The sequence below is a fragment of the Prionailurus viverrinus genome, chromosome D1 (assembly GCF_022837055.1).
Source record: "Prionailurus viverrinus isolate Anna chromosome D1, UM_Priviv_1.0, whole genome shotgun sequence".
Taxonomy (NCBI): Eukaryota; Metazoa; Chordata; class Mammalia; order Carnivora; family Felidae; genus Prionailurus; species Prionailurus viverrinus.
The window spans coordinates 108,428,626-108,455,174 of NC_062570.1; the positions used below are offsets into that span (position 1 = coordinate 108,428,626).

General features: G+C 60.1%; 1 protein-coding gene across 5 annotated transcripts; it reads left to right on the top strand.

Moving 5' to 3' along the window:
• Positions 1-1,059: 1,059 nt before the first annotated feature.
• Positions 1,060-16,113, top strand: RASGRP2 (RAS guanyl releasing protein 2). Of its 5 annotated transcripts, none has more exons than XM_047824094.1 (17): positions 1,060-1,194; positions 3,073-3,213; positions 3,877-3,979; positions 4,499-4,561; positions 4,909-5,040; positions 5,816-5,966; positions 6,153-6,326; positions 6,497-6,613; positions 7,938-8,219; positions 9,364-9,441; positions 9,638-9,760; positions 10,098-10,213; positions 13,409-13,550; positions 13,821-13,857; positions 14,221-14,397; positions 15,678-15,742; positions 15,889-16,113. In XM_047824094.1, the coding sequence occupies exons 2-16, from the start codon at positions 3,141-3,143 to the stop codon at positions 15,734-15,736; spliced, it is 1,827 nt and encodes a 608-aa protein (XP_047680050.1). In that variant the 5' UTR covers positions 1,060-1,194; positions 3,073-3,140; the 3' UTR covers positions 15,737-15,742; positions 15,889-16,113. The 5 variants fall into 5 exon arrangements, with proteins under 5 accessions (XP_047680050.1, XP_047680049.1, XP_047680046.1 ...); XM_047824093.1 differs by lacking the exon at positions 1,060-1,194 and adding an exon at positions 2,499-2,848; XM_047824090.1 differs by lacking the exon at positions 1,060-1,194 and adding an exon at positions 3,365-3,552 and having other exon boundaries at positions 3,088-3,213.
• Positions 16,114-26,549: the final 10,436 nt, after the last annotated feature.

Here is a 26,549-nt window from a genome sequence, read left to right on the forward strand (position 1 = left end):
CTAGGCCAGTGTTGCCCCCTCCCCTCACTTTGGGGAAACTGAGGACCAGAAAGAGGCTGTTTCTCGGCCTCCTATTACCAAAACTGAGGTGTGGGGGAGGTCCTGCCTCCCCAGCCCTGAGGCAGGAAGGGGCAAGCCTCGAAAGGCAGGTTTGGGGCCGGTGGTTTCACAGTGAGTGTATTTGAATCCAAACAGCCGGAAATGGTTACCGGCTCTCCTAGGCCTGGCTTGTGGGACCCCAACTGCTTGTGGCTGCCCCTCCCAAGTTCCTCCCTGCCCCGGGGGGTGGTGGGGGAGACGCACGCAGACCTCCAGTCCCCCAAGTTGCGCAGAACCCACCCGCCGCTTGCAGCAGCCCCTTCCCATCTGGCCCCGTGAGGAGCCAGGCTTCCGGGGCCCCAGTCCCTCCTGTGTGAACTCGGGGTCCCCCCACCCCCCTCCACAGACATCGAGGCCCCGTTTCCAGGTAGCCGCGTTTTCATGCCTCCCTCTCCCACAAGGCCCCTGTCCCCAAAATGTTCCCATCTTGTCCTAGCCCCTCCTCCAGGCTATCACAGAACCCGCTCTCCCCACGCCCCCGATCTCTACCAGGTCTGTGCCCCCCGCTGCCCGCAGGAAGACGCCCGGCCCCGGGTCGGGTTAGCCCCGTGGGAACGGTTTGTCTCGAAAACAGGAACCCGGGCCGGGGGCTGGGCGGGGCGCCCCTTCCCCACCGCAGTCCGCTTCCTGCCCCTCCCGGCTTCCTCTGCCCAACAGCCGGCAGGGCGGGGGGCGTAGGGGCGTCTGGGTGGGGGGAGAGGGCTCTCGGTTTAGATCCCCCCTCCACGTCCCGCGAGGCCTGACCTCCGCTCGCCCACCCTCCGCGCGGCCGGTGGCGCAGCCCCAGCCCGCGGCCCTGGCTTCCCGGGCGGCGCGGCAGGGGAGGGGTTAAGCTGCCGCAGGGACGGCCGCGTGCGGGGCGAGAGGGAGCCCCCGGTGGGGGAGGCGCAGCCGGCGGTGCGGAGCCCCGCGCAGGGGCGGGAGGGGTGGGGAGGGGAGGGGGCGGCCGCGGCGCGGGGGCGGGGCGGCGGGAAGCGGGGCCGCGGCGCCGAGAGCGGGCGGGAGCTGCAGCCGCAGCGAGGCCGGCGGGCGGGAGCGCACGGAGGTGGCGCCGGCCCGGCCGGGTGCGGGCTCCGTGCCGCGCGGGTCCCAAGAGTGAGTGAGCGACAGCGGGCGAGGCGCCAGGCAGAGGAGGGCCTGGCCCCCAGGCCCCCCCCCCCCCCGGGGTGGCGCAGGCGGGCCGGGGGCAGCGGGTGGATTGGTGGGAGCGGAGTCTGCGGCCCCGGTCCGGGGTAGGTGGGAGAGAGCTGAAACGCCCTGGACGACCCGCGGGAGGGGGCGGCATCCGCGGCGCCTCCCGGCCCTTCCCAGCCACGTCTCAGCGGGACCTTCTCTCGCGGACCCCCCATTTGACAGATGAGAAAATTGAGGCTCCGAGAGGCCAAGTGACTCTCAAGGTCACACAGCGAGGAGGCGACAGAGCTAGACGGGGCTGGCTCTGGGTGGCTCCTAGGAAAAGTCAGCCAGAGAACTCAGTGGAGGAGCCCCCTCCAGCCCCGGCGAGTTTGTGCAGGGGAGGGGGACGGGGTACCTTTACCGGGGGGGTGGGGGGGGGACCAGGCTCTGCCAGCGTCCGGGGATGAGGGGTGTCAGGGCGCTGCGGCCGCAGAGCTGGTTTCTGGATTGCGGAGGAAATGGGGGCGTGTGTGCACGCCCATGGGGGTGTGTGCATGTGTGGGATTGTACATGCGTGTAGGTGCACTGTCTTGTGTGTGTGTGTGTGTGTGTGTGCGTGCGCACGTGTGCGATTTCAGAGCCTCCGTGGTCGCGGGACTCCAGGCTGGCCTGGCTCGAGCGAGCTGCAAGTCCAGAACTGGCCCCATCAACGGGTTTGCATTCTGGGCTAGAAAGCTGGGTATGTGTGCCCGAGGGATCCTTCCTGCAGGTGTGCACGGGGTGTGAGTGCCATTGTGTGTATGAGACAGAGGCTGGGAGGCAAGTGCCTGAGGCCCAAGTGTGTGTGTATGGGGGGGAGGGGTCTTTCACCCCAATGTGGGCCTCTGGCCTCAGGTATAGAATGAGCGTGTGTCCCTGCATGGGTGTGTATCACCCCGCGTGTGACTGGAGTTGCTGGTGGAGACGTACCGGCATTCTCCACCCCTCAGGACGCTGGCGCCCCCTTCTGGGCGCCCTGCTCTGTGTGTTCGAATGTGGCCTGCCTGTGAGTGAGGTCACAGTTCGACTGTGTAGTATGGGGCCTGGGTCCGGAGCTCGAGCTGGGGAGGAAGATGGTCTGCGGAAGGGCTGAACCCGGACCCCTGGGGCCTTCACGGAGGAGGTGGCTTGGGAGCGCGTGGTTCCCAGGCTCAGGCTTCCCGCTGACGCCTCCGGGGGCGGCAGCGGGCTCCCCCCACCCCCACCCCGCCCCAGGAATGTTCTGCACTCTAGCTCGCCTCCCCAAGGGCAGGCCCCTGGGGGTTGCCACAGCCCCGCCTCCCCTCCCGGGAGCCCGGGAGGGGGCGATGCGGGCAGGACGCCTGGGTTCCTCCCTCCCTCCCATCCCAGGGAGAAATTCCTCCGAGGTCCCCTCAGGCTCTGGGTTCCCAAAATAACCCTGCGGGGGAAGGGAGGCTTGTGGAGGGAGGGAAGCGGGAGGGGCGTAGAGCCGAGCTGCGGGGTGCTGCAGGTGCCTCTGGGGAGAGGACGCGAGAAGAGGGCCTACGAGGGGTTGGGGCACAAACCAGTTCCCGGAGTGTCCTGGCTCGTCCCCATCCCCGGGGAGCCCCTCGGCCTTCCCGCGACTCCAAGGGTGAGCCGGAAGCCTCGCGGCCGGTCGGTTTCCCAACTGGTGGGTTGCACCATCCCGGGCCAGACCGTTTAACCCCGGGAGTGGCCGCGGCGCACGACTCCGCCCCTGCCCAGCAGGGGGCGTGCCCGCCCCGCCCCGTTCCTGCCCGCCCCGCGACTCGCAACCCCCCCCCCCACCCCCCGCCCGCGCCTCCGCAGACTCCCTCTCTGCCTCTCCCGGGACAGGGGTCCGGTCGGAGCCCCTTGGGAGGCTTCGGAGTGCAGCTTGGCCCAGCCTCCCCGCGCCGGCGGCCATGGCGGGCACCCTAGACCTGGACAAGGGCTGCACGGTGGAGGAGCTGCTCCGCGGCTGCATCGAAGCCTTCGGTGAGTGGCACGGGAGGGCACGCCCAGCCTGAGCCCAGCTCCGAGCCTGAAACGGGGTCCCTGCCTCCCCGGGCAGACCCCTGGCCTGGACCCACCCAGTTCCGCATCCTGCCACCTTTTTAACGAAAGCCTTCTCTTCATTGCTCGGTAGAGAGATCCACACGCTTCGGAAAGATAAAATGTTTCCCTTCCCTGGTATGCCGGCATTGAAGGGAGGGACGGGGTCCCCAGACTCTGGAACATGCGGAGCGTTATCTGTCTCCCCGGAGGATCCGGAGGAACTGACTGTCTATCTCTGGCCTGGGAGCCGTTTCCGGCTGGTGGGGGGCGGCTTATCTGGTGAGGGGGTGCCCTTTCCCCCAAGCACTCAGGAAATGGCCTCTGGATTCTTGACCCCGGGGAACCCAGGCTTCTTCCGCCCCAGCTGGCTCCCCTCGGGACGATGGGCCCGAATCAGACGCTTCCCTCCTCCGGTTCCTCAGATCCTGCATTATCCCTCGCCCACCCTACCTTTTCTTTCTAATCTGCCTACAGGATTCACAGTCCTGGCAAAGCAGGTGATGGGCGGGGGGCCACATATCCGGCGGGCTGTGGGGTAGGCTTTAGGGACCACAGCTACGGGACGAAGGGTCACCCCGCTTCTCTCTGACCCCTCGGAGTTAGATGACTCCGGGAAGGTGCGAGACCCGCAGCTGGTGCGCATGTTCCTCATGATGCACCCTTGGTACATCCCTTCTTCGCAGCTGGCGGCAAAACTGCTCAACATATATCCTTCGCGGGCCTCGCCGTGGGCCCTGCAGTCCTGCTTGGGGGAGCCAGGCCGCCCAGCCCAGGCCAAGAATGGGCTCCGCTCCTAGAGCATGGGCCCCTTATAAGCCCTAGAATCCAGGCTTGGCGCAACCTTGCTCCAGGGCCGAGGCTCCGCCCCTTCCCGCCTCTGGAGTCAGGCCCCGCCCCCGCCCCTCCTCAACCTGGGCTCTCTACAGCCTAGGACCTGTCCCTACTCCCAGCCCAAGTCCCTCCTCCGGCCTCCTTCCCGGAACCCAGGTCATGCGTTCAGCCACCCCTTAGAACCTAGCCCCGTTCCTAGCTGTGCACCCTCCCCAAACTCGCCCCTCACCCCCTCTTCAGCCCCTTTCCTACAGGCCCCACCCCAGGTCCCGCCCCCAGCATCTCTCCTAGGACCAGGCCCCTCCCACAGTCTCCCTCCAGAAGCCGGGACCCATCTCCTGCCTCCCTTTCTAGAATTAGTCTCCATCCTCGGTTTTCCTTAACTCTCCTTCACCTACCAACAATCCCGGAAGGACAACTCCAATTCGCTGCAGGTGAAAACATGCCACCTGGTCAGGTGAGCCTTCCTTTTGCGACGCTGTCCCCTCTTCTCGCTCCCTTCTCTCAGGCTTCAGACTGGCCTGAAGGAGTGGAAAGAACACGTTCTGGGAGTTGGTCATGTGGGTTTGAACCCGGGCTCTGTCCATGGTGGGCCGGCTGTCACAGGCTTGCCTCTTTCCTGGTCTGGGCCTGGGTTTTCTGATCTGCCCCGTGGGGGTGGGGAAGGAATGAACGGGGCGGAGGGGGGGGGTGTGGGTGGGGGAGGGAGCCACAGTGTAGGGCTCTTCCCCCCTCTTTGGGGAACTACAATCCCAGGGGGCGGTGGGGGGAGGGCTGCCTTGGGTGACTCAGAACTTCCGCCAGGTACTGGATCTCGGCATTCCCAGCAGAGTTTGACTTGAACCCTGAGCTCGCTGAGCAGATCAAGGAGCTGAAGGCTCTGTTAGACCAAGAAGGGAACCGGCGGCACAGCAGCCTCATTGACATCGAGAGTGTGTGCGTGGGGCGAGCTTGAGGGCTGGGGAGGGCGCTCGGCGTCCTACACCATCTGTACTTAACAAATGTTTGTTGAATTGAATGAGTGAGGGTCATGTTACTCTCTTGCTGGAAAACCTATGGCCCCCTGTCGCCTTCACAATGTTTCGGCTGGGGATCAAAGCCTTTGGTGGTGTCCAGGCGGCTTGGCATTCCTGCATCATCTTCCACAGCCCACTCCCACCCCGTGCACACCATGCGACCGCTGTACGGGTCCACTCGTCATTCCCTGCCCTGCATCCTTTGCGCCATGACTGTTCTGCTCATACGGGCCCCCTTTGCCTGCCTCCCTGTGTTGTCAAGACTCAGCTCAGGTGTGGACCGTGTCCGGGCGCTGAGGGCTCGGAGGCCTTCTGGGGCAGAATTTGCCATTCCCTCCCGTGGCCTGCACTTTGTGCCGACCCCTCTGTGCAAAGACCTGTAGACGCCCTGCGCAGTTTGGTGATTGTCTGTTTCTGTGTCTGTCTCCCTCAGTAGACTGTGAGCTCTCCAAGAGAAGGAACTGTGTCTTGCTCCTCTCTGTACCCCCAGTTGCCCGGCACAGTGCCTGAGTGCATGACGAGGGGGGAGTTTGCAGGAGTTGCTGGGACCGGGGACATCAGTGGCCAGCACGGTGCCACAGACTGTGTGGGTCCTCAGTCGGCCTGAGTGGTGCCTGCGCACGAGCGTGGGGCCACAAGGGGTGGGGCATCTCCAGCAAAAGGGCTCACTGCCCCCGCCCCCCTCCCCCCCCCAGCCCCACCTACAAGTGGAAGCGGCAGGTGACCCAGCGGAACCCCGTAGGACAGAAAAAGCGAAAGATGTCCCTGTTGTTCGACCACCTGGAGCCCATGGAGCTGGCGGAGCATCTCACCTACTTGGAGTATCGCTCCTTCTGCAAGATCCTGGTGCGGCCCCGGAGGGCATGCGGTCAGGGGTAGAGTTTGGGTTGGGGAGGAGTCCCAGGAGGAACGGGGGTCCCTGGGGTCGGCAGGGTCACAGGGTGGGTTGGGGGTTTCAATAGCTGGAGGGGGAGGCGTGGTCATCTGTGAGGGGAGGGGCCCGAAGGGGCTGAGGCCACTCCCACCCCCCAGTTCCAGGACTATCACAGTTTTGTGACTCACGGCTGCACCGTGGACAACCCCGTCCTGGAGCGATTCATCTCCCTCTTCAACAGTGTGTCGCAGTGGGTGCAACTCATGATCCTCAGCAAGCCCACAGCCCCTCAGCGGGCCCTGGTCATCACACACTTCGTCCACGTGGCAGAGGTGCCCCTCGCTCCCCCCCCCCCCCCCCCGCCCCCCGCCAGCCTCCCAGGTGCCCATCGGCGGAGTCCTTCCTTTCCATCAACCCACTGCCTCCTCGCCAGAAAAGCTGGGCCAAGTTCTGGGCCTCTTCAGTGACTGACTGCCTACGCCCCTCCTCCTTTGCCCCCCAGAAGCTCCTGCAGCTGCAGAACTTCAACACGCTAATGGCAGTGGTCGGAGGCCTGAGCCACAGTTCCATCTCGCGCCTCAAGGAGACCCACAGTCATGTTAGCCCTGAGACGGTCAAGGTGCCTGGGACTGGGGTGGGTGGGTCAGGGGAACAGCCTGGTCGAGCCCTGGGCTAGCCCTTTCCCAGGTCTGGCCTCACTGACAACTAGTAGCGTCGCCGGCTGGGCACTCCTGTCCCCATTTGACAGATGCAGAAACTGAGGCTTGGAGGGTTTCCATGCTTTTCACAGGTTACACGACCCGAGTGGCAGAGAGGGGGCTTACCGGTCTGCCTGACCCCAAAGCTTGTGTTTTTTTCCTCTCCTTTTCTTTCTTTCTTTCTCTCTCTCTCTCTTTCCCTTTCTTTCTTTTTTAAGTTATTTATTTATTTATTTTGAGAGAGCAAGTGTGAGCGGGGGAGGGGCAGAGGGATCGGGAGAGAATCCCAAGCAGGCTCCGCGCTGTGACTGCGGTGCCCGATGTGGGGCTCGATCCCCTGAACCGTGAGATCACGACCTGAGCTGAAACCCGAGAGTCGGACGCTAAGCACCCGTGGCCCCCAGGCGCCCCCCCTTTTCTTTATTTACTTTAACATATGGGGTGACGTACATAGAGCGAAATATATAAAGCGTATGTATGTAGAGGTTAAAGAAAAATTAGAAAGAAAATGCCTGTGTAACTTAGCACCCAGGTCAAGAAATCGAAGCTTCCAGCACCTTAGACCGTAACTCCCCACCCTCCCCGCCCCCCGCCCAATCAGAGGTAACCAACGTCATGACTTTTGTAATGACGGCCCTGCTTTTCTTTACAGCTTTACCTTGCCACGTTGTATGAATCTCAAAATAACGTGGGAGTTTTGTTGCCTGTTTCTGAATTTCCTATGAATGGGATCATGTTGTGTGTTATTTTATGTCTTGCTTCTTTCCTCCTAACGTTCTGTTACTCATTCATTTCCATTGCCGTATGATATTTTATTGTAAGTCTACTGCAAGTTAGGTGTCTACTGTTGAACATTTGGGGGTCTTCCCAGTGTGGGCGGTTACAAAGGACACAGCTGAGGACATTTCTTCTGGATCTTTGTCCTGTTCTGTCTGCCGCCCCGAGCCTCAGTTTCTTCTGTTAAATGTTAGGGATAGTCTGTGCCCAGGGCTGGTGTGGAGGTGGGGTGTCTGGCAGTGGGCGTTCCCTTGGACTCCTGACCTATAAACTCTGACCCCCAGGGGCTAAGGGAGACAGTGCTGGGGGACAGTGAGGGAGGATTTTTTAACCTTTCACCTGTCTCTGACTCCTCATCCTCTCCCACATTTCCAGGGCTCGGCGGGGGAGGCGTAGTTGAGCCAGTGATGTGCGTAACGTGTGTGTGATTCTTTGCTTTTTGCCCCCACCCACCACGCCCCGCCCCAGCTCTGGGAAGGTCTCACGGAACTGGTGACAGCCACAGGGAACTATGGCAACTACAGACGCCGGCTGGCAGCCTGCGTGGGCTTCCGCTTTCCCATCCTGGGCGTGCACCTCAAGGACCTGGTGGCCCTGCAGCTGGCACTGCCTGACTGGCTGGACCCCGCCCGGACCCGACTTAATGGGGCCAAGATGAAACAGCTCTTCAGCATCCTGGAGGAACTGGCCATGGTGACCAGCCTTCGGCCACCAGTGCAGGCCAACCCAGATCTGCTGAGCCTACTCACGGTGAGGGGGCTTGGGAACAGGGACGCTGGGGGGCGGGGGGGGCTGGGCACCAGCGTGGACAACCACCTCTGGTCTCGGGTTCACGCCAGGCTGCGGGCTTGGCCTGGTGTGCTAGGTTCTGATCAAGGAACTGAGATCCAGCCCTGGGTTCCAGGGTCTGGAGTGGACACCGAGATGAGTTCCAGCCTCTGAAAGGGGCTGTGGACTCAGGTCTGATTTCGAGGCTGGCATGTGGACTTTCTGTGCCGGGCTTGAAGCTAGGCCTGGGTCCTGGGTTGGGTTCCCGGCAGTGGGTTGTGTTCAAGGCTTGGGGCTCAGCTCTGGCGTCTGGGGTCAGGGGTGGTTTCTAAACATGGCCTTGAGCTCTTAGGAAAGGTCTGGGCTTGGCCTTGCACTCGGTGTGGGGGTCGAAGATGGGAGTTAGGTTCTAGTCGAGATCTAGACTAGGTTCTAGACACTGAGCCGAGGCTGGAGTTTTGGGTTTAAAAAAAATTTTTTTTAACGTTTATTTATTTATTTAAAATATTAAAAAAAAATTTTTTTTTAACATTTATTTATTTTTGAGACAGAGAGAGACAGAGCATGAACGGGAGAGGGTCAGAGAGAGAGGGAGACACAGAATCTGAAACAGGCTCCAGGCTCCGAGCAGTCAGCACAGAGCCCGATGCGGGGCTCAAACTCACGGACTGTGAGATCATGACCCGAGCCGAAGTCAGACACTTAACCGACTGAGCCACCCAGGCGCCCCTGGAGTTTTGGGTTTAGAGTGAATCCTTAACGGTTTCTAGCCTCTGGGCTGGGATCAGGATGGAAATCTGGGCTGGATTCTTGATGTGAGGTTGGGTTCTAGGTCGGGGCTTAATTTCAGAGCTCTTGGTTGTGTTCTGACCTGGATTCTTGGCTGGATTCTTCGAGGCGCGTTGTGCCCAAGATTTGGGGCCAAGCTGCGGGGTCTGCTCTGTGCGCTAGGCTGGTGTGTGGTCACTGGGGTGTGTTCTAAGGTGGCCTTTGTCCCGAGTCTAGCTTCTGGGCTGGGTTCCAGGCTGAGCCGTGGCCTCTAAGTGGACCTATGACCCTGGGCTCTGGACAGCGGGCTCCTGAGGGCAGCAGGGGCAGGGGGTGTGATCAGACCTGTGTGTCTTAGGTATCTCTGGATCAGTATCAGACGGAGGATGAACTCTACCAGCTGTCCCTGCAGCGGGAGCCGCGCTCGAAGTCCTCGGTGAGACAGGGAATCCCTGCCTCCCCACTCTCCCCCGCCTCTGCCCTTCCTGAAAATCCCAGGACAGAGGCTACCTCACCTGTCCAGCTTGTTGGGCGGGCTCCCTTCTCCCCAGGGCTTTCCCTGCCTGCCCCCCTCCCCTCGCCCCTGGACTCCCTCACCTCCGGCCTTCACTCAGGCCTGACCGTCCCCACAGCCAACCAGCCCCACAAGCTGCACCCCACCTCCCCGGCCCCCGGTGCTGGATGAGTGGACCTCAGCCGCCAAACCCAGGCTGGATCAAGCACTCCTAGTGGAACACATCGAAAAGATGGTGGAGGTGAGACTCTGTGGCAGCCAGCCCTGCAACCTGAGGGGTCGGGGGACAGGTCCGGAGCGGTCCATCGAGAACGATTTTGCCTGGCCACCACCCTCGGAGCCACACTGGCGCCTCGTTCCAGGGCCAGGGCTCGGACTCAGGCTCCAGCAGGCAAGGGGCGGAGCCAGTGGGTGGGGTTGGGGGGGGTACAGTAAAGGGAGAGAGAAAGGGGAGCTGCAGAGGCGCCCACGCCTGAGCACCCTTCATAACATGGACGGGGCCTGTGGACAGGACGGGACTGACGCCTGTTTCGTTCTCCTGTCCTCCTGTCCCCCGCGTGTCCCTCGGTGCACTTCAGTCTGTGTTCCGGAACTTTGACGTCGATGGGGACGGCCACATCTCACAGGAAGAGTTCCAGATCATCCGTGGGAACTTTCCTTACCTCAGCGCCTTTGGGGACCTCGACCAGAACCAGTGAGGAGGGCTGGGGGCTGGGGGAGAGGGAAGGCAGGCTCACTTCCCCCCCGGGGTTTCAGCTTCCTCCTGTGCAAGAGGAGGCCACTGAACCAGATGATCGCGGCCGAGGAAGCCACCAATGTGGGGAGGGGCTCGTACTGGAGGGGGAGGCTTCCAGCTGTGGCAGCACAGGGTTACCCCACTCATTCAGACAGATGGGGGGGCCCCACCTGAATCTTGCAAAGACTGTGGCCTGGGGACTGTTGCTACATACATGCCGCTTTATTTGTGGAGCTCACAGCTGGCAAAAAGTGTGGGCAAGTTCAACTCCTGGGTAGCCTGTTTTAATGAATAGAAAAGAAAGGCCTGTAATTAGCAGCACCCACTTGCTTATCAACAATTCACATACTGACAATTTGGACAAACAGCTGATTCTCTGAAGTAGGTTAAACATGCCCCCGGCAACTATGTTCATATCCCTGTTTTGCTGAGCAGACAAAAAACTCCAGTGGCAATTTACAGCCCCATCTCAGGTCGACTTATATTTTTAATGCTATTCATATTTCAAAATTCTGGGCTTTTTTTTTTTTTTCCATATTGCGGAGCCCCATGGTAAAAAAGAAATCCAGGTAGTAAAACAGATTTACAGTGAACAAAGCGTATGAAGTGAGACGCCAAAGTTACCTCCCATCATTTCCCATCAGAAGAGGCTATATGATTAGTAACATGTTTGCAATGCCACTGGCTTGGCAACAGTGTGTCCTTCCAGTCTTTTTTTTTTTTTTTTTTTTCCCCCTCCCTGCATGTGCAAATCGCTACAGATTTTGTTTGTGCCTGTTCCATGGACAAATAGGATTGTGGTATAAATCCAGCTCTGCCCACGGGGCTGGTTACAGTTGCTTTGTTTCTGCTCCCAGAACTGAGACAGAATTCTAGGTTATGTCCCTGGGTTGGTGGGTGGATTTTTTCCAGGTCACACTTTTAGTGAGGGTGCCGGTCGCTCTTGGAGACCTTAGATACAGCTTCGCGCGGGGGGTCTCAGCCTCGACTTCCCACCTCCTGCACACCCCAAGCCTTGTGCCCAGCCCATTTGGGCACCAAAATCCAGCACCTGGCTCACTGGGGAGACCAGCAACCCCCTCCTAGGGCAGCCTCAGCCTTGGTCCCAACTCCCTGCCTCAGCCTGATGCTCGCTCTCTGTTTCTGGAATGTGAGGATGCCCATTTCTTTCCCACAAACTCACCTGTGCATTTAAAGCAAATTTTGGTATATTTTAACCGGGATCTAGTACTTGTATTTGTAGCAGCAGGGTTTGCAGGGTTTTTTGTTGGTGGTGGTGGTGGTGGGTTTGTTTGTTTGTTTATTTATTTATTTATTTATTATCACTTTCTTGATGGAACTGCACATCTCGCTTTTTTGCTTTTGTTTTTGTTTTCCACGTAACCCTCTATCACGGACATCTTTCCACACCAGCTTCATGCAGAACGACCTCATTCTTTAGAATAGCTGTAGAGTGTCCCACTGTCATTATCCTGCTGATGGACATGTAGACTGTCCCCAGTTTTCCGCTGTTAATATACGCCATGCTGCTGTGAACATCTTTGTACCAATGCACCCAGGCCACTATTTCTGTAGGTGAAATTCCTAGAAGTGGGATAAATTGGATCAAAAGATATGCACATTCTAAATTAGGAGAGAGCCTGCCAAAGTGACCTCAGGCAAGGTTGTGCCAGCCTGCACCCCCATCAGCAGTGAGTGAGTGCCCATCTCCCAACTTCCTTGCCAACACTGGACGCTATAATAAGCTTTACAATTTTGTCAGTCTAATTGGCAAATGGTGTCTTGGTTAAATTTGAATCTCGTTAATATTAGCGGGGGTAGGATCTCTTTTCATATGTTTATTGGTCCCTTATATTCCTTCTGTTAATTGCTTGTTCATATTCTTTGTCCATTATTCCACTGGGTTTGTGGGTCTTTTTTTTCTCATTGATTTTCAGAATCTCTGTTAATGGATGTTAACTCTTTGCTGTCGAGTGTGTTTGCAAATATTTTCTTCCAGTCTGTCGTTTATGTTGTCCGTTTCCATATAAAATTTTTAAAAAGTGTCGCGTGTTCAATATGTCCGTCTTTTCCTTTATGACTTCTTGGATTTGTGTTATGTCTAGAAAGGCCCTCATCTCCTTGAAATTCCAAAGGTATCCTCTTACACCTTTCCAGATACTTCCATGATTTTGGTTTTTACATCAGTGGTCTCAGTTCAGTGAGAATGTTAGTGTCCAGGCGCAGCGTGCGGTAAGAATCTAGGGTGATGTATATATTTTTTCTAAATGGCCAGCTGTCCCAATGCCCCACTGAATTGAAGGATCACCTGGACCACATCATGGAGCCCCAGATATAATAATAGTCAGGAGTTTCCGACAAGGATGAACACTGACAGAAATAGCTCCGCGTGGCCCAGGACCTACCAACTACACAGACACTGTTATAAATGCTTCATGTGCCCTCATTCAGTCCTCACACAAACCCACGAGGGGCAGGAATCATCACGGTCCCCGTTTATAGAAGAAGAAACTGAGGCACAGGGAGATTAATGAGCCCAAAGGTCACACAGCCAGGAAGTGGCCAAGCCAGAATTTGAACGGAGGTCTGTCTCCAGAGCACATGCTCCTTTCCTAAAATATGTTAATAGGTGAGAAAAGGGTTCTGTGGGAACCCCTGGGTTATGTGGGGAATCCTGATCGCAGGTGTCTTTCCAGCACTCACCCGCCTGAGAGTCAGACGCAGGCTTTTCCCAATCTTGCCTGGTCCCAGAGCTCAGCAGAAGTCTCTTGAATCTCAGGGCTCCCAACGGGTGTTCCAAAGAGCTCACTTTGGGAAACAAAGGCTGATAACCTCGTGGGAAATTCTAGTTAGTTTACATGCCAACGCTGTGAAGTGACCCCGGCAGGAGTTATGATCCTCCTTTCTCTGGGAAGGAAACCCAGGGGAAGTGACTTGCCCAAGACCACACAAGTAGTAGCGGCTGGTGCTTCTGCCTGGCTCCCGAGTCTAGGCCTCTCTTTCCGGCGCCAGGAAATCTAAAACCAGGAGTTGGGTGAGGATCTTTTCCTTGGTAGGGAAGTTCCCAGTGGGATGGGTTAGGCTGGTGGGTGGCTGGTCCCGGGGCTGGGCCCCCGACCTGAGGCGCTCCCTCTCCCACCCCGCCCCCCGCAGGGATGGCTGCATCAGCAGGGAGGAAATGGTGTCCTACTTCCTGCGCTCCAGCTCGGTGCTGGGCGGCCGCATGGGCTTCGTGCACAACTTCCACGAGAGCAACTCCTTGCGCCCCGTTGCCTGCCGCCACTGCAAGGCCCTGGTGAGACCCCCACCAAGCCACACCCCTCCAAGCCCTGGCCCCTCCGCTCGCCCCGCCCACCCTCCGGCCCCGCCCCTGCTGGAGGCCTCGCAGCAGAGGCGAACCTTGTTAATTCCGCCTGCCTCTCTGGCCGTTCTGCGCCTGCGTTGGCCTGAGGGGGCTCCAAAGCCCCAGAGTGGGTCAGTCCCAGTCCCTGCCCTTGAGAAAGAAGAGGTGAAATCATTACCTCTCAAGCCGTCTCCCCCAGCACAGCCCCCTCCTCTATTTCAGATCCTGGGCATCTACAAGCAGGGCCTCAAATGCCGAGGTGAGCAGGGCCGGAGGGCTGAATTTTGGGGGGAAGAGCTACTCTCTGGGCGGGGATTCTAATTTTGGCGGGGCAACCGAGGAGGAGTGAGGTACCCTGGAGCCAGAGGGGCGTGCTGATTATCTTGAAGGGGGTAGCCGTTAAGTGGGCTTTTATTTTGGTGAGACAGCTGCCCGGGCACCGAGGACTTGGCGGAGGGTGTGGATTGTCGAGCAGGATGAAGCACTTTGGAAGGAGAGTCTTATTTTGGTGGGGCAGCTGCTCAGGAGCACAGGAACCTGGGGAGAGGTGCAGGCCTGGGGAAGGGGCCGGAGAGCGTTCTGACCCAGGGCCCTGGCTGGGCTCCCCATCTGCCTCTCCCAGCCTGCGGTGTGAACTGCCACAAGCAATGTAGAGACCGTCTGTCCGTTGAGTGCCGGCGCCGGGCCCAGAGCGTGAGTCTGGAGGGGCCTGCGCCCTCGCCCTCGCCCACACACACCCATCACCGAGCCTTCAGCTTCTCCCTGCCCCGCCCAGGTAGGCGAGGCTCCCGGCCTCCAGGTAAGTGGGGGTCTCCTCCTGTGCTGTCCTGTGAGGGGAGGGAGGCAGGGCCATTGTGGCAAAGTATTAACCTATCCAGGAGGGAAAGCTTCCTGGAGTTTGTAATTCTGTGATGTTGGTGGGGTGATAATGAAGGATTGAAAAGGTAAGGGGGCCAGAAGGTGGCTCAGGAAACCTTGACCTTCTGCAGCTGAGAGAAACGAATAACACATAAAGAGTTAGAGTGAGGGCGCCTGGGTGGCTCAATGGGTTAGGCAGTTAAGCGTCTGACTTCCATTCAGGGCATGATCTCACCGTCTGTGAGTTCGAGCCCCGTGTCCGGCTCTGGGCGGACAGCTCGGAGCCTGGAGCCTGCTTCGGATTCTGTGTCTCCCTCTTTTTCTGCCCTGCTCATGCTCTGGGTCTCCCTCAAAAATAAATAAAATAAAATAATTAAATAAATAAATAAATAAAATAAACATTAAAGAAAGAAAAAAGAGTAAAAGTGAAGGAGGCTTCAAGATTCCAGTCACAGGGGTGCCTGGCTGGCTCAGGCAGCAGAATATGTGCCTCTTGCTCAGGGTAGTGAGTTCAAGCCCCACGTTGGGCATAAAGCTTACTTTCAAAACAAACAAACAAAAATCCAGTCACACTCTCATTTTGTTAGGGGGATTGACGATGTACTGGAGAGAGAATCCTGTGAGCCATTTGCCTTTTTGCCTGTCCCTTTTTGTCTGCTCTGGAGGCCATTCTGAGAAATGTCCCTTGCCCTGGAAATCTTTGGCGGCTGTCTTGGGGGTCTCCTGTGGTTCTAGCGCAGTGTGCTTGAATGACAGTTCCCCAAATGATTTATTTTGCTGAGAACACTCTGAACCACCGTGTTAAACCGGGGTCGGAGGCAGTTGACCACAGCCATTTGAGTTGGCCTACGTCCTCAAAAATAGAGGCAGGCACCAGGCATCAGTCCTCAAAAATAGAAAAAGTGAAGCCATTTGCATGGAGCCTTCTGAAGTGCTGGGGTCTAAAATGTGAAACACACACAAAATTGACATTTGAAGCAAACTGCACTGACAACTACGTGGCTGTGAAAAAGCCGCAGTGGAATGAAAACTTAGAAGAGGCTCAAAAAACGGGAGGGCCGACTAGTCACTCAGTGAATTGATTTTTGGTGGGTGGGTCTGCTTCCGGGATGGGGTAAGGTGCCTGCTGTGAGTGGGGGAAGGGCTGCTGAAGGCACAGGGACCCAGGAGCTGTTCCCGCGACCCCCCCCCCCCCCCCCCCCCCCGCCCACTTCCCTGCAGAGATCAGAGAGGAGGAGGTGCAGGCCGTGGAGGATGGCGTATTTGACATCCACTTGTAATTGATGGTGAGTCCTGGGCAGCCTGCGGGGCTGAGGGCTGGGGACACGGGGGCAGGGGAGGATCAAGGAAACAGGCGCTCTGTCCGCATGGCCCAGGCCGGGTGGACTCTTACTTTTTCCCTGACAACCTGTGTTGTTGTTTTCCTTCCCAGCTGTGACTGGATCAAACACTCAGGCCTGCCTTGGAGAAAAGACTTGGACCACAGCAGGAAGCCTGGGGTGCTGGGGCAGCAGGCTGGGGCTGGGGGGTGGGGTGGGGGGTGAGGGTGGCATGCAGCTGAGGGTTGGGCCGGGGCTGGTGTCCCTAAGGTTGTACAGATTCTTGTGAATATTTGTATTTTCCAGATGGAATAAAAAGGCCCATGTAATTAACCCAGCCCATCAGAGCCTAGAATCTTCACGGGGCGGGGGAGGTGGGGGGAGGTGGGTACCGTAAGGACAGGGGCTAGAATCTTAGCATCCAGAACTTTGTAGTCAGAGAATCTTGGGAGATCTGGAATCTCAAGTGTTGGAAATCTTAGGGGGAGTAGAATTGGGGGATAGAACTTTAGAACCTAGAAACCTTGAGACATAATAATCTTGGAGAGGGCCTAGAATCTCCAGGAATCCAGAATCTTGGCAGGGGCGGGCCGGGGGGGGGGGCGTGTCTCAGACTTGATGCTACGGCTTCTTTGCACCCAGAATTGCTGGGCCCGGTGGCCTGGGTCACCGTAGCCTTCAGCCCGTAGCCGAAATTCCGTTGCTTGACAGGTGGCCTCTCAGACCCTGCTTGAATATTTCCGGCGGTGGGAATCTCACTGCAGTGGGGGAGAGAGGGCAGCCCTGAGTGCTGGCTGTGGGGCAGGGAGGGAGGTGGGGACCTGGGCAGCCTTGGCCCCAGTAGCCCCTGCTGGGCTGGCAGCCTCTTGACCCGGTGCTGCTGCCAGCCGGAAGGACGGTGACTTCCAGAGGAAATGCATATCGATCCCGCTCTCAGCCTCCTGTGGCCTCTCCCAACCCAGCTCTTCCCTCCTGAGTCTGCAGCACCGAGGTTTTGGGGGTCACCGCTACCTGAGGCTACTTCTAAGGCTGGTCTGGGTTCAGAGGGTGGGGTGGGGGGGGCCTCTGAAGGTTCTGAAGCTGGGCCAGGCTCCAGCAGCCCTGAGAGTGGGAGCTGTCTCCTCCAACATTGGAGCTCCAATGGGGAGCTGCCCCCCAACCTGGGGTGTGTCAAACAGCAGCTGTGGGTTATTCTGGGGGTGGCGCCTTGAGCACCGCCCCCCATTCCTACCTGCAAAGCAATGGCCTCAGCCCCTCCCTCGGGGTTCCCTGACCCCATGCTCCCCTCTCCCCTTGAGACCCCACTCCTGCCAGGCCACTCCTCACTGAGGTCACCTGCAGCTCTACCCTCTGTTGAGACCCCAGCCCTGTCCCCCATCGGGTCCCTCGCGCTACCCCTCCTTTCGTCCTCAGCCCCCTCCTGCCCTGCCCCCTCTGAAGGCTGTAATATCCGTTTCACGATTTGGGGGCTGAGTTGCTATAACAACAGACGGCGATTGTGTTGTGAAGAGCAGCTCGCTCCCGGTGCCGCCCGCCTCCCGCGCTGCCTCCGTCCCTGCAGCCTGGTCGGCTCCCCTCCCCGCAGCCCTCCGCCCCAGCCCGGCCTCTTCCCCGTGTGGTGTGTGCGTGTGTGTGTGCATATGTGCGCCCAGGTCTGCCCTGCCCGGGAGTGTGATGTGGGACTGTCTTTTCATGGTTGCGCGTGTGAATTTGGTGTACGAGCCTCACGTTGTGCGTGCGTGTGCATGTGTGTGTGTGCACAGACACACACGCCGTATTTGCTGCGTTTGCTCTCCGCCGTGTGTCCCCACGGGACTGTGTCTGGGAGAAGGGCCACATTGGGTCGGGTGCCTTTTGGGGGGCTGTCTTGAGGTGGGGCGTCCCAACTATGTTGGGTAGCCTGAACCTTGGACCTTGGCGGGGAGACCTCCCTGTAGCTGGGGGGAGGGGCAGGGAGGTGCAGCGGCTGCCAGGTGACCTTTCCTGCCCTTGATGGGCAAAGGTGGCCCAGAGAGCTGGGGGTAGGGACAGGAGACAAATGCTCACTCTTACATCCCTCCCTGCCCCTGCCCTCCTCTTGTCCCTTCTTACACCCATGTGTATAAGGGTCTGAGAGAGTCTCTCTGAGTCACTGCACCTGTCCATCTGTCTGCCCATCCACGCCCCGGTGCCTGGCTGGACAAGTCTGTGTGTGTATGTGGGTGTGGGCGTGGGGGGTGGGGGCTGCAGGGAGAGAAGCAGTGGGGGATGGGTGGGGCAGTGGGCTGTGGGGTCAGAAAGGCGAATTCACATCTACAGGCCCTGACTCAGCAGTTCCCATTCTCTGGCTCCTCTAGTGGCCTTGGTGGGGCCAGCCTGAGGGTCTTTCCAAGGTCAGACTGGTCCTCCAGTCTGGGACGTGGCTCAGGGATCTCTTCCCGATCCCTAGGAAACACCCCCTGCAGTCCGGGTCTCCTCGTCCTCCACACAGTCTGGAGAGGAAGACCACTGGTGGGTGGGTGTCCTCGCTCATCTACTCAGTAAATGGCCACTCTGTGCAAAGTGCTTCCCGCGGGGAGAACGAGCCTGGAAGCAAGTCCTCTGTGTGCACCTGTTCCCCTGGGCGTGCACTTGCCTCCCGTGTGGAGGTACCTGTGTGCACAAGTTTGTATGTGTATGTGTATGTTCTTGGGCAAACATGTGCTTCCTGTGGGTATCTTACCTGGGTGGGGCATTTCTGCAGCTGCCCCCGTGTGTCTCTTTGGTAATGCCTGTGTGCACGTGGATAGGTGTGCGTGGCTGTGAGTGTGCCTCTGGGTGCCCATGCACGCACTGGTGGTTGAATGTGTGTTCTTGTATGTTGTCTCTGGCGAAAGAAGCACCCACCTACCACTGGCCGTGCAAATCACAGACCCTGCAACAGAGATCAGGGTTTTGGGGTGAGGTGGCGGAATGGTCTGGTACACACACACACACACACACAGCCTCATTCAGAAGCCCAGTGCCCAACTTTGTGGTACACGCACCAGGTGCCGGGTCCACCTTTGATTGGCTGAGTGAATGAAGCGGTGTCCCCTTCCTCCCACACTCCTACACACGCACAGTGATGCGGACACCCTCACAGGGAAGGCCTCGACCCAGCGCCCGCGCTCGCTCTGAAGCTCCTGGTTGGGGGGAGGGGGGGGGGTAAGAACAGAGAACTGGGCTGCTGCCAGCCTTCCTTCGGTGATCCAGGCAAAGTGCGGCCTCACCCCTGCCCCCGAACCTGCTCCTTCCCCAGTGCAGAGTTCCTGGCGGGACTGGGGACCAGGCTGCAAACTCGGATTCCCATCGGGCAGGGCTGGGAAACCCCAAGCCCTTAGGTCTACCCCGCCTCCATCTCTGCCTTTCCCTCCCCCACTGCCTGCTTCCTCCTCCCCGCAAAGACCCTCACGCCTCAGCTCTAGGGGAAGCCAGGGCGCCCTCCGGCGGTGGGAAGCGGAGGCCATACGAAGGGCTGGAAAAAGCCCCTAGCGGCTTCGGGCAGGCCCCCTTCCCTAGGCTCCCGGCAGCCGGGGCCCGCCCCTGGGCGTAGCCAGTAGAGGGCGTTGCGGCCCGGGCCCCTCACTGGTCCTGCTTTCTCGGGGCCCCCCAGTCGGGGCCCGCAAGTCTCTCTTGGGCACGTCCCAGTCCTGGGCGCTGCTACATCGACCAGCCGGCCGAGGGGTGCGGGACCCGAGGGCCCGACCCAATAGGACAGAGGCTAGGGCGCCTGGATTCCAGGAAAAGACACTGGGGCTGGGTTGGGGGTCTGCCTGGTTGGGAGCCTGGGCGCCAAGGCTAAGCACCGGGAGAGGCGGGGAAGGGCTCGGACGCCCTGGGGCCGGGACGCCTGGGTCCCTGGCAGGGAAGGGAGGTGGGCCTGTGGAGCAGAGGGACTGGCGGCCTCCGCGCCTTCGCATTGGCTGCGCCGCTCGTCCGTTAGCGCAGCGTGGTCCAATGCGCGTGTCTGGGGGGCGGGCCCTGGTGCTGATGCTGCCGTCAGTCGGTGTTGCAGGGATGCGGCGGCGGGAGCAGCCGCCCTGACTCGCAGAGCATCCTCCACAGAGCGGCACCGCGGCGGGGCGGGCGGGCGGACGAGCCGGCGGGCGGGGACGCGGCGGGGAGCGAGAGAGGCGCGAGGCGACCGACACCGCCGGCCCCGGCTCTGCCACCCGCTGGAGACGGGGCGGCCCTGGGGCTCTGATCCCCACCCTCCAGCTCTTGGCGCCCCCAGAACCAGGTAGGGGGGGGGGGCTGCGGCGGAGACGGGCGGGGGGCGGGAGCCGATCGGGGGAGGGGAGCGACCGGAGGGGCGGGGGAGGCAGGAAGGATGGATTGGGGGGCGGGGGCGCTGCCGTGCTGAGAGGGCTGGCTGGGTGACAGCGAGGAGGCTAAGTGGCTTGGGGGGGGGGTGGGTTGGGGGTCGGAGGCTCCCTGTGGAAGGGGCACTGGCCCTGAGCTGGGGTGAATGGAGAGGGGTGAGAGGGAGGGTCGTTGGGGGAAGGGATGGGGCGAGAAGGAGGGGCATCCGGAGGGCTGAGAGGGAGGCTCTGAAGGGGGGTCCCCAGTCTGTGCTAGCCCCAAGGGCTGGTAGCAGTGTTCCTCCAGAGGGGCTGGGGAGCTGTTGTGCTCTGAAGGGTCCGCAGGGGCGAAACCAGCGAGGAACTGGGCTTGGTGGGAGAAGGAGAGGGCGCTGGAGAGGGGAAAGAGAGAAGTGGAGAGGCAAGGAGCAGGGGCCAGGCCAAGGGCTTCATACCGGGGGGCACCACTGAGGACCAGGCTTTCCTGGGGGATGGGAGCCAAGGGGAGAGGAGGTTATTGGGAGGGAGCAGAGGGGAAGGTGCCAAGGTGCTTGAGGCAGAGATGGGTCCGTGCTGGGGGGAGAGCCGGGAAAGATGGGGGGCCTGAGGGAGAGGAGCGGAAGCTTGCGGGGGAAGGTTGGGGGCGACGGAGAGGGAGACTTGGAAATCAGTAGGAGGGGGCTGTGCTGGGGTGGGAATGCGCTGGGGGCGGCGACAGGGTTATGGTCAGAGAGTGCTGCAGGGAGAGGCAGCTGCAGGGCCCTGGGCCGGCTCCCCCACCCCCAAAGAGGAGGGGACCATTTCTCCTGTCCCAGCCTCTCCCCTAGCTGAAGGAGCCATCTGCCCTGGGTTCTTTGGGCTGGGTATGAGCCCTTGAACCCTTGATGGGGCCCTTGGAGGCAAAATTGGCTTTTCGGGGGCTCTTGTCTTCTTTACTCTCAACCCCCACCTGAGTCCTGGGCGAAGGCATTCGGTGCCTCAGTGAACAAGTGAGGGCTGGGGCTGGGAGGGGCTTGTTTCGTGGTGCCTGGAGGTGAAGGGGGTGGTTGTCCAGGCCCGGAGGGATGAATCTTAGGGGGGTAGGTCTTGGCTGTCCAGTCCTCTCGACTGCCTTGGGGGTTTCCTCACACCCCTGGTTTTGTATGTGCTGGGGGTGGGGTGGGGTGGGCGAGCTCCTGCCCCTCCCTCTGTCCACCTGCCTCGTGCCTGGGTATTCCTTTTGGGGGACTTCAGGGCTCTGCGTTCTCTATCTTCTGCCAGAGAAGTAGCAAGAGAGAAAGGAGACAGAAGGAAGAAAGAGTGGAGGGAGGTCTGTTGGTCTGTTAAGCGCGAGGCCTCCTGTCCTGTGGGTGCTTTGGCCACTACTGTCCCTAACTCCTCGTGCCTCCGGGGACGCCTCCAGGGATGCTGGCATCTGAGGGTGGGGGCGAAGGGTCTAGCTGGGGGTTCCTTCATTCCTGCTGGAGGAAGTGTGCTCAGACCCACCCTGTCCTCAGATCCACGGGGGTGGGCGGGACTGACCCACAGGCAGAGGCCAGTGGCCACCGGGTGCCTGAGGAGTTCTCTCCAGGAGCCAGGGTCCGGTTCCGGCTTCTTGGCTTGGACTGAATCCACACTATGGGTGCCTGGGAGGAGGGGGCTGGGCTCTGCAGGGGCTGTTAAGGGCCTCTCTTCCCTCCAGCCCTCAGTCTCTGCCCAGGTCCAGTTGCTCCCCCCTGCCCGCCCTTGCCAGTGACACAGACACCTTGACACCGATGCATACACTCGGCGGCACCCACCCATACACACACCTACACAGGCACACACCTGCGTACACAATACACCTCCTGGCGGCACGCCGCCTACACTCCCCCGCCCAGAGAGGCTGCCACCTCGCTGCCTGCCTCAGAGACCTCCCCCAGGTGCCCTGCTCTCGTGAACACGACACACGCATGGCCCCTCCGTGCCCCCAGAGCCCCGGCACTGCACTGTCAGCCCTCACCCTCAAACGCACACACACGCACACACGCATCCCCCCCATCCACTCGTTCGCCTCCCCAGGTTTCCACGGTCACGTCGGCACACCTGCGCTCCTCCGTGCATGCAGCCCTGGGACACCCCTTCCTGGACACCCCCTGCCCCAGTACGCATCGTTAAGTGCCATGTTAGCACGTTGCCTCGGGTCTTTGTGTGTGTGTGCGCACCAACACACACACACACACACGCTTGCTAACACCCGTTTATGCCCTGGCTCCCCCCACCTCCCCGAAGCTTCTCCCTACCTTTCACTCGCCCCTGCTCACTCCCATATCTTTGTACCCTGAGAAAGCACCCCCCCCCCACACCCCAGGGCCTCCCAGCTCTCCTGGCCACGACCACCATCCTTCCTGGTCGGTCAGCTACACCTGGCCTTGCCCAGAAACTCCCATTTCCCCACTCCCCAGCACTAATCCTCACACTCAGGGCCTTCCCCCTGCCTGATGCTGGAACCACGCTGTCCATTCATTCCCAGCTCCGAGCCCAGCCCCCAGGGGGACGCCCGACCATGTGTCTCACACGCCACCTACCCTGCTGTTCCATCTGTCGGGGCGGCTCCCCACCCGGTCCCATCCACACCGGCAGGCCTGCGGGGCTCGGAGATTCACTCGACAGATAAGCCAGCATATGCATGGCACCTTATCATTTACAAAGCCTTCTTGCTGCCATCGTGGGGGCACCACAGGGGCTCAGCTCTGTCCCTCGGTGAGCGTCGGTCTCCTCATCTGTAAGATGGGGGTCCTCATGCCTATCTCACGGGGTTCTCGCGAGGCCCGGATGACCGGAAGAGTAGCAACTGGTCAGTAGGGGTGTTGTGCTCCTACTGTGAGCCTGGCTCTGGGCTAAGCGCTCTGGACTTCGTGGATTTGTCAGGAACGTAGCAGTTCTTCGGCAAACGGCAGCTGTTCGCATCACGAGCGTATAACCTTCCACACGCATGTGCACACACCTGTCACGGATACCTTTAGCAACACCCCCAGGGACCTCGTGCTTACTCACAAGCCTCACCCACCCCGGGCGGTGTCCCCCAGGTGTGCACAGCACGGGGATGGACAGAGGGGTGAGCTCCCCGCTCCCACTGCCTGCCCCCAAGCTCCTGGCACCTGTGCCCCAGCCCCCACTTTGCCGAGTCATTCAGTTGCATACCTCAGTCCCCAGCCCCCCCAACGCCTCAGCCCCACACACCAGGCAACAGCCTCGTCATGCACACCTCCAGCTGCCCAGCCCTTCTCTCCACGCACAGAGACCTGCTCAGGGGGTCCCCGTGCACACACCCCTCGCTTCCAGCCTGTGCTGCTATGGGACTCCTCTGGTCTTCAGACTTTCTCCCATCTTCCTCGGCAGGAGGAGGTTTGCAGCAGCACCGGGGAGGGTCCAGGGGGCGGAATTTGAGTCCCAGCTCTGTCACTTCCAAGCTCTGTGACCTTGGGGGAGGGCCCTTTTCCCCTCTGAGTGTGTTGCCTCATCTGCAAAAGGGGGCAGTGATCAGACCTGCCCTGACCATTTCCCTCGCCCGGCCCTGGTGGAATCCAGGGAAACATGGGACACGTGGAGTTTTGTAAATTGCAAGGTGCCAAGATGAGGAGTTTGAAACGTGAGCATTAAGGCAACGTACTTTCGTCTCTGTTAGACGCTGTCCTAAAGTGCTTTACATATATTAGCAATGCTAGTATTGCCTCTGTTTTCCACCTAAGGAAACTGAGGCCCAGAGAGGCTAAATAATCTGCCCAAAGACACACTGCTAGGAAGAGGGAGAGGTGGCATTTGAACCCAGGCTCCAGAGTTAGTGCCTCCGATCACTGTCTTGTTTTTGCCCACTGCTAAGGTGTGGCCGGATGCGGGCACGCTCTGAGTCTTTCCAAAAAAGTCATCAGGGCTGGCAGGAGGGAGCAGAGAAGGGAGGTCAACCCACCAATCCTGCCCGAGGTTTTAGGGAGGCCCTCCAAAAGCCCCACCGATTGAAAGGGACCTTAGGGCTCAAGTAGTTTGATGTCCCCTCCCATGTGATTCAAGAGCCCCCTCCTGAGCTCCACTGAGCAGCAGTCACCCGCCTCGGCTCACACACCTCCACAGAAGGGGGACTCACCCCCCCCACCCCCCCGAGGCAGCCTACTCCGCTGTTGGATGCTTTAAATTGCCAGCAAGTTTCTCTTTAGCTCGAGCCAAAATCTCCCTCCCCGCAACACGCACTTCTCCCACCTGTCCACGGGCTGCCTTCTGGGGCCACCAGAATGTGTGTAAACCCAGCTCTTCCTCCCTGGCGCCTGGGGGAGGCCCCTGCTGTCACACTCCCAGCTGGCATGAGAGAGAGCTGGCGTGAGGGGAAGAGAGCCAGAGGGAGGCTGGCATTCCCAAGGCTGGAGGTGTGCGTGTGCGTGTGCGCGTGTATGGTATAGATGTGGCTGGAGATGGGGTGGGTGGATGCTGGGAGAGGGCCCCTGGCCAGGGGCTCTGCCGGCGTGGCGGCATGGACCATCTCTTCCCCTGAAGTTTGCGTCCATTTGCTTAGTTGGCACTGGCGGTGGGGGGAGGGCTGAGGCTTTGGGTCAGGTGGAAGGCCCAGGTCCTGAACAGTGGGTACAGTGGGAAGCATCTAGAATGGAAGGCCAGCGACCTTCGTTTTCGTCTTGCTCTGCTGTGTGGCCCTGGGTCAGTCACTGCCGCTCTCTGGGACTCAGTTTCCACCTCGGAAAAGGCGAGAAGGATGACCCTCCAAGAGCTCTGAGGCCTGGGTTTTCCAGCCCCGGGGGCAGATGGAGTCTGGGGTGTCTGCGAAGGGCAGTGGCCCCTGTGGAGGCCAGATCAGAGAAAGGTGGGCTCCGAGCTCACCGCGTCCCTGTGGCCTGTGCACAGCGCAAGGGGGGAGGGAGGCAGTAGACGCTGGAGCCAGCAACGTCTTACCTACACTCACTTGGGCCAATGAATTAATCAGTCTAAGCTTAGTCTGGGGCGATGAGAGCAAGTCCCCAAACTGTAGGTGAAATGAGACAGTGCGCGTGTGTGGTGGTCCGGCCAGGTGCCTGGTGCACGGCGCGGAGCCCAGAAGTTGTAGCCCGCACGCCACGGTGGCACTGGCCTGGCCTGGCCTGGCCTGGCCGCGGAAGGTGAGAAGGAGGCTGTCAGCCTAGAATGCCCTAGGAAAAGCCTGTGGGAGAGCGTTCAGTGGGCAAGAGAGTAGGCCAGGGGCCTGATCCCCTCCCCCTCCAGCTCCCATCCCCACTGGCTCAAGGCTGCAGAGCCCTTCTGTGGGTTGGGGGCGCTAGGGAGCTGACTGGGGGCAGAGTCCCACATGACATGGGAGAGGTCAGGTCCCCAGAGGAACAGTGGCCCCGGGCCCAGCAGTGGCTGGCAGTGTGCGCTGAGTCAGTCAAGGACGGGATATCCCGAGGCCGCTCTGGCCCGTGTCCCTGCGCCGGCCAGTGGGCGCTGGAGAAGAAGAGTGGGTCTTGGGGAGCCAGTGCCTGGTCTGTGGGTGCAGGGGGCTTCCAGTGCACTGCATGGGCCTAGGGGAGGGGCCAGTGCCTCGCACAACTCCAGGGGCCACCATTTACTTGATGTAGTTGTGCACGGCCAGCCCTGGCCCATGGCTAGGAGACCTGAGTCTGGAGAGCCGTGTACCAGGAGTGGAGGAAGGTTTGCAGGATTCCCCCTGCATCGAGGGAGGAAGGGTGGGTTGGAGGCTGGGTCAGCAGAAGCTGGAACTGCAGGGTGGGGTGGAAGGGACCCAGGCGTCCACTTAGCACGCATTCCTCTTGGGGCCATCTCTGTCTCACAAGCCTGAAGCTGCTCCCAGGGTCTCTGGGTCCCTGGAGAGAGGACCCAGGGAGGGCTGGGGCTTCCTCCTGGCCAGCCCTGCAGCCCCTGTGCCCCGGCGCTGAGCCAGCCTGGCCTGTGCTGCAGAGCTGTGGGCTGTGGGGAGAATGAGTAATGAGTCTTGAGGGGCCCTGGTTCCCAGACCCTGCCCTCGCCCCTCCCTGGAGACACCGCACAAACCCAGCCTCTGCCCCCACCGCGGGCTCACAGGCGCTGTATCTGCTCCCTTCCCACACTCTCCTTGCACATCTTGGCACACACAGCCGCTCTCTCTCACTCGCTTTGCCCCCCTCCCCCCCCAACTGGCCTCCGGGACCCAGGCGTCTGCCTCCCAGCCCTCTGGAGGCCTCCTCACCAACCTTCACTCTATCTGTCCTCTGCCAACTTCCGGAACAAGGGGGACCTTGCCCCTAGGCTTTCTCAGCAAGAAGCCCCCTGCCAGCTCCCTAGAGGGTGGGGGATTGTGAGCATGGCAGGGGGATTGGGTTGGGGGTGGGGCAGGGGAACTAATCCCCTCCCTCTCCCGAGCTGAGGGGTGAGAGTGGACAGCCTGCACGAAATCCTATTCCCTCTGCTAGTGGAAATCGATAGCTAATTAATTCCCTCCCCAAAATGTGTCTGGAGGTGGGGGTGGGGGTTGGGGG

Bases quoted from the DNA above. Each gene is read 5' to 3' on its own strand.
- RASGRP2 (XM_047824090.1), top strand. From the start codon at position 3,393: ATGTTTCCCTTCCCTGGTATGCCGGCATTGAAGGGAGGGACGGGGTCC. The intron at 3,553-3,876 runs GTGAGGGGGTGC...CCTCGGAGTTAG, and splicing joins GGTGGGGGGCGGCTTATCTG to ATGACTCCGGGAAGGTGCGA. The intron at 5,967-6,152 runs GTGCGGCCCCGG...CCCACCCCCCAG, and splicing joins GCTCCTTCTGCAAGATCCTG to TTCCAGGACTATCACAGTTT.